General features: G+C 28.1%; 1 protein-coding gene across 1 annotated transcript; it reads left to right on the top strand.

Moving 5' to 3' along the window:
- The first annotated feature begins 924 nt into the window (after positions 1-924).
- On the top strand, positions 925-1909 carry LOC109797301 (protein S40-4). The gene has a single exon (XM_020357294.3). It carries the CDS (start codon positions 1087-1089, stop codon positions 1576-1578), a length of 492 nt encoding a protein of 163 aa, XP_020212883.1. The 5' UTR covers positions 925-1086; the 3' UTR covers positions 1579-1909.
- The last annotated feature ends 2248 nt before the right edge of the window (positions 1910-4157 follow it).

The raw sequence follows: 4157 nt of genomic DNA, 5'->3' as shown, positions 1-4157 counted from the left end.
TTCTTCGTAACTAAACGGATCCTTGTAGTTTGTATTATTATAATTGTATAATGATATGAATTTTGAATGAAATAAATGTAAATTTTTGAATTATATTGATAAATAGTCGTGGTTCTGGTTGATCCTCGTCGCACCTCTGTTATTTTCTTAAAAGAAAAAAAATAATAACCGTGGTTCTTTGGGTAAGAAAAATACATTAGACAGAGCAGGTAGGAAGAGAAAACGTGTGGTTTCCTCTTAACCTTTATTAAAGGGCATCACAAATGTTTTATTATTTTATAATTTCATTCAGCCGAACAAATATCCCATTGGTTCAAGTGTCTGACTCATGGAAATCGGATAACTCTCTCTGCCCCTCTCTGTCTCTATGTTTTCTCCAATCCAGACTTTTATAAATAATATATAAAAAATAAGAATAGGTAACGAGAGGAGAAACTTCTAGGATATTTTTATGCTGTCTCAATATATCACGTGAATGGGAAAATTATTTTAAAAAGAAGAAATTAAGTAAATCATTTTTTCATTTCTAAATTTAATGAGGAAAAAGATTAGGATATATTCTTTAAGTTAAAATGTTCAGGCATGAGAATGCTTCAGTTTTGAATGTTACATTGCATAGCGATTTTTGTAACTCCATCTCATGTCATGTGTAGAATGTGAATTTTCTTTTATGTGCATGTATCACACTCCCTATTGTCTAACGTGTAGGGAGGAAATTAAATTTCTTGATGTGCAAGGAATTTTAGATTGAATGGGAAGCTGCATGCCTTCACGAGGTAAATATTGAATCCGAATCATGACCAACGGTGCATCCCCATAATCCTTAACATACGTGACCAAATTAAGGAGGCTTCATGGTAAAGCACGTGAGGCCCCCTTGGATTCAACCCTTACAAATAATTATTATAGTTATTATTAATTAATTGTAACGCGTATAGTGAGTATAGAAAAAGCAGATTGGCTTTATCCACAACAACCAAAAACCAATTATATAAGCAGTGACAAGAAGAAGAAGGAATAGTCAAGAGTGGGAAAATCTCCAACATAGACACATCAATTAGTGAGATCATCTCAAAGCTTCGTTCAATGGCATCTAGGAAGAGCTTCCTTTCGAAAGTGAGTTCCATCTTTGCATCATCAAGCACCGATTTGGAGCCGAAATTCTCAGAGGGTGACTTGGAATTGGATGAAGCTGAAGTCTTGTGGAACTTGTCCAACAGCAACAACAACACAGGGATAGAGGCCAAGAAGGGGTTACGATCTGGTAAGAAGAAAGGTAAAAAATTGGAGGGTGGTGGTGGGAGAGTGAACCCTTTGGGGTCCTCATCATTGCCAGTGAATATTCCTGATTGGTCCAAGATTTTGAAGGAGGATTATAACAAGAAGAAAGAAAGTGATGAAAGGGTTGTTAGTGATGATGATGATGAGAACAACGATCGAGTACCTCCTCATGAGTATCTTGCTAGGACAAGAGGGGCTTCTCACTCTGTGCATGAAGGGAGAGGAAGGACCCTCAAAGGTAGGGACTTGCGCAGTGTCAGAAATGCAATTTGGAAGAAAATGGGGATTGAAGATTAACTAGTATAGACTATAGAGTTGCTACTGTCACAAAGATTTATGATCTGATTCCTTAACCTTTTAATTTTTGGAAATTTTGGTTTAGGTGATTCAGTCAATGAGCTACCTAGATATGTTACGTTAGGAAAGGTTTATGTAATCATATCTCATATATATGCTCTGCCTCTGCTCTTTATGGACCTTTTAGAATGAGTGGATCATGACTCTTGATTGTTGAGTTATAAGGATATGATAAGGCTCCTTCATTTGGGAAAGGATCACTCTTGCTTGTAAGTTGTAATTAACCGTTTTCAACTGCTTAAATTTATGTATATTTGTAGTTTCATGGCTATCTTATCTATACTCCTTGTTTTTTAGCGTGACATTGTTTTTTTTCCATTTATTAAAAACAAGCTTTTGGGTTTGAATGATGAAAAAGGAGTATGGTGTTGAAGAGATAAAAAGGCAAGGCACGTAATGAATGGTGCGAAGTTTTGATGGTATAATTGGGAGGTTGGGAAAGAAACGAAGTATTTGTAACGGATAATACGATGTCAGAAATGGAAGACATACGCGGGTACTAGGATGTTTGTTGCTTGTTGGTGATGCTTAACGCACCAGTTGGTGAAAAATTTATGTCTAGCAACGGTTCATAAAGAAGAAACGTTATTTACAAGTTACTTTTCTAATGAAATAAAAATGACATTTTCTATATCTTTTATATGTTTGTTATTGAAATAAAAAGTGTATCAAAATTTTAAATATTAGTTTTTGCGTATATCGATCCCTTTGTTTAAATTTTAAAAAAAAATTAAGTAAATTCTTTTAAAAAATGTATAATTCTTTTAAAAAAATAGATAAGAATTGTTTCTTTAAAAAATTTAAAAAAAAACTTATTTTAAGAAAGAAATTTAGACAAATGTATAAAAAAAATTAACAAGACCTTAACTCGGTTCTTATTGACACATGCTCCTTGTCAGATTATAACATAAATAGTGATATGCACACAATATTTTTATCATACTTCAATAATAATAATAATAATAATAATAATAAAACAAAGTGTATTAAAATGTGTGTGTACGTATGAGAATGATGAATCCTCTAACGACTTTATCAATGGCTGAGATTTTAGACTTTCAATAAGTTTTATTAATATAACGTTTTTATTATAAAGTGGGGTTTAAAAGAATGAGCGATAAAATTATTATTCTTGACCATTTCAATAGATAAAAAATTAACAGGATAGGATCTATGTGTATGTATATATTCTAAGATGTAAACAAAAATCTCTTTCTTTAGCTTTTTTATCAAATAAAAAATGTATAAGATTATACATTTAGAGCATTCTATTAGAAAATTAATAAAAGTAAGAGTTTTATAACTTAATTTCAAAAGAAATAATTATTTATTTTTATCATTCTAATAATTTTACTGTAAAAAAATGATGAATTTTCTGAAAACAAATGATTCCCAAAATTGTATTGACGTAGGGCGTAAAAATATGTTCAAAAGTAATTATAAGATTTGTCATAGAATAGTTAACAGCAGGGAGTGTTCTTAACAGAATCAATCCAAAAGAAAACTTGTAAATCGATTTAAATAAATTGAAAATTAATGAAAAATCATGTGGTTGGATTTGTTTTTTAAATTTCTTAAATTTCATGATTCAATTTGATTTTTCAATTAAAATGTCAAATCGTTCTAAATTGAATCAAATCATATATATATATATATATATATATATATATATATATATATATATATATATATATATATATCGGCATATAATATAAAAGGTGTTTTATAAATTATAAATTACTTAAAAAGTGTTATTCTCTTTAAATATATGTAATACTATTTAACAGATATCTTATAAAATTGTAAATTATTAAGTTAAATTTTAGAATAAAAAATTATAAATTATTTAAAATGTTCAAAAAATATATATAATATGATAACTAAAATTGTATTAAAAAAATATTTTACTAGAATAATAAGATAAGAATTAATGTTAAATATATTAAGTGATTAAAATATTTTAATATTTGTATATTTTTAAATTTATTTTGATGTAAGATTTTAAACAACTAACATAATTTTACATATTTTTAATTGATTTTCAAATGACAAATTTTAAAAACTAAAAAATTGAAGCAAATTAAACCGTTAAAAGATTGATTTGGTTTGGTTTTATTTTATAATTCATTCAAACTAAATCAAACTAAATTGTATTTAATTTTGTTTTTGTTTGATTTGAATTATTTTTAAAATAAAAACTAAACTATATTCATCATGAACACCTCTAATTAAGAGTAATGATAAATATTTATTTAATTTTAAGAAGAAAAAAAAAAATATATATATATATATATATATATATATAGAGAGAGAGAGAAAGAGAGAGAGGGTGAAAAACAAGTAAATGAATGCATTATTTTTTCTACGGATGACCTGTTGATGAGTATGATCTAAATTTTTGTATACTGGAAAAAGTCATATAAGGATCAATATAACATTTTCCATGCAGTCATTCCTACGTCACTTGTTTTCCGTATTTCTAAGTGACACTGTTTTTAATTGTACTATTTCATAGTTTT

The sequence above is a fragment of the Cajanus cajan genome, chromosome 6, assembly GCF_000230855.2.
Source record: "Cajanus cajan strain Asha chromosome 6, NIPB_CcT2T_4, whole genome shotgun sequence".
NCBI classification, from domain to species: domain Eukaryota; kingdom Viridiplantae; phylum Streptophyta; class Magnoliopsida; order Fabales; family Fabaceae; genus Cajanus; species Cajanus cajan.
The sequence above is the reverse complement of the archived record's forward strand: the minus strand, read 5'-3'. Positions and strand labels throughout refer to the sequence as shown.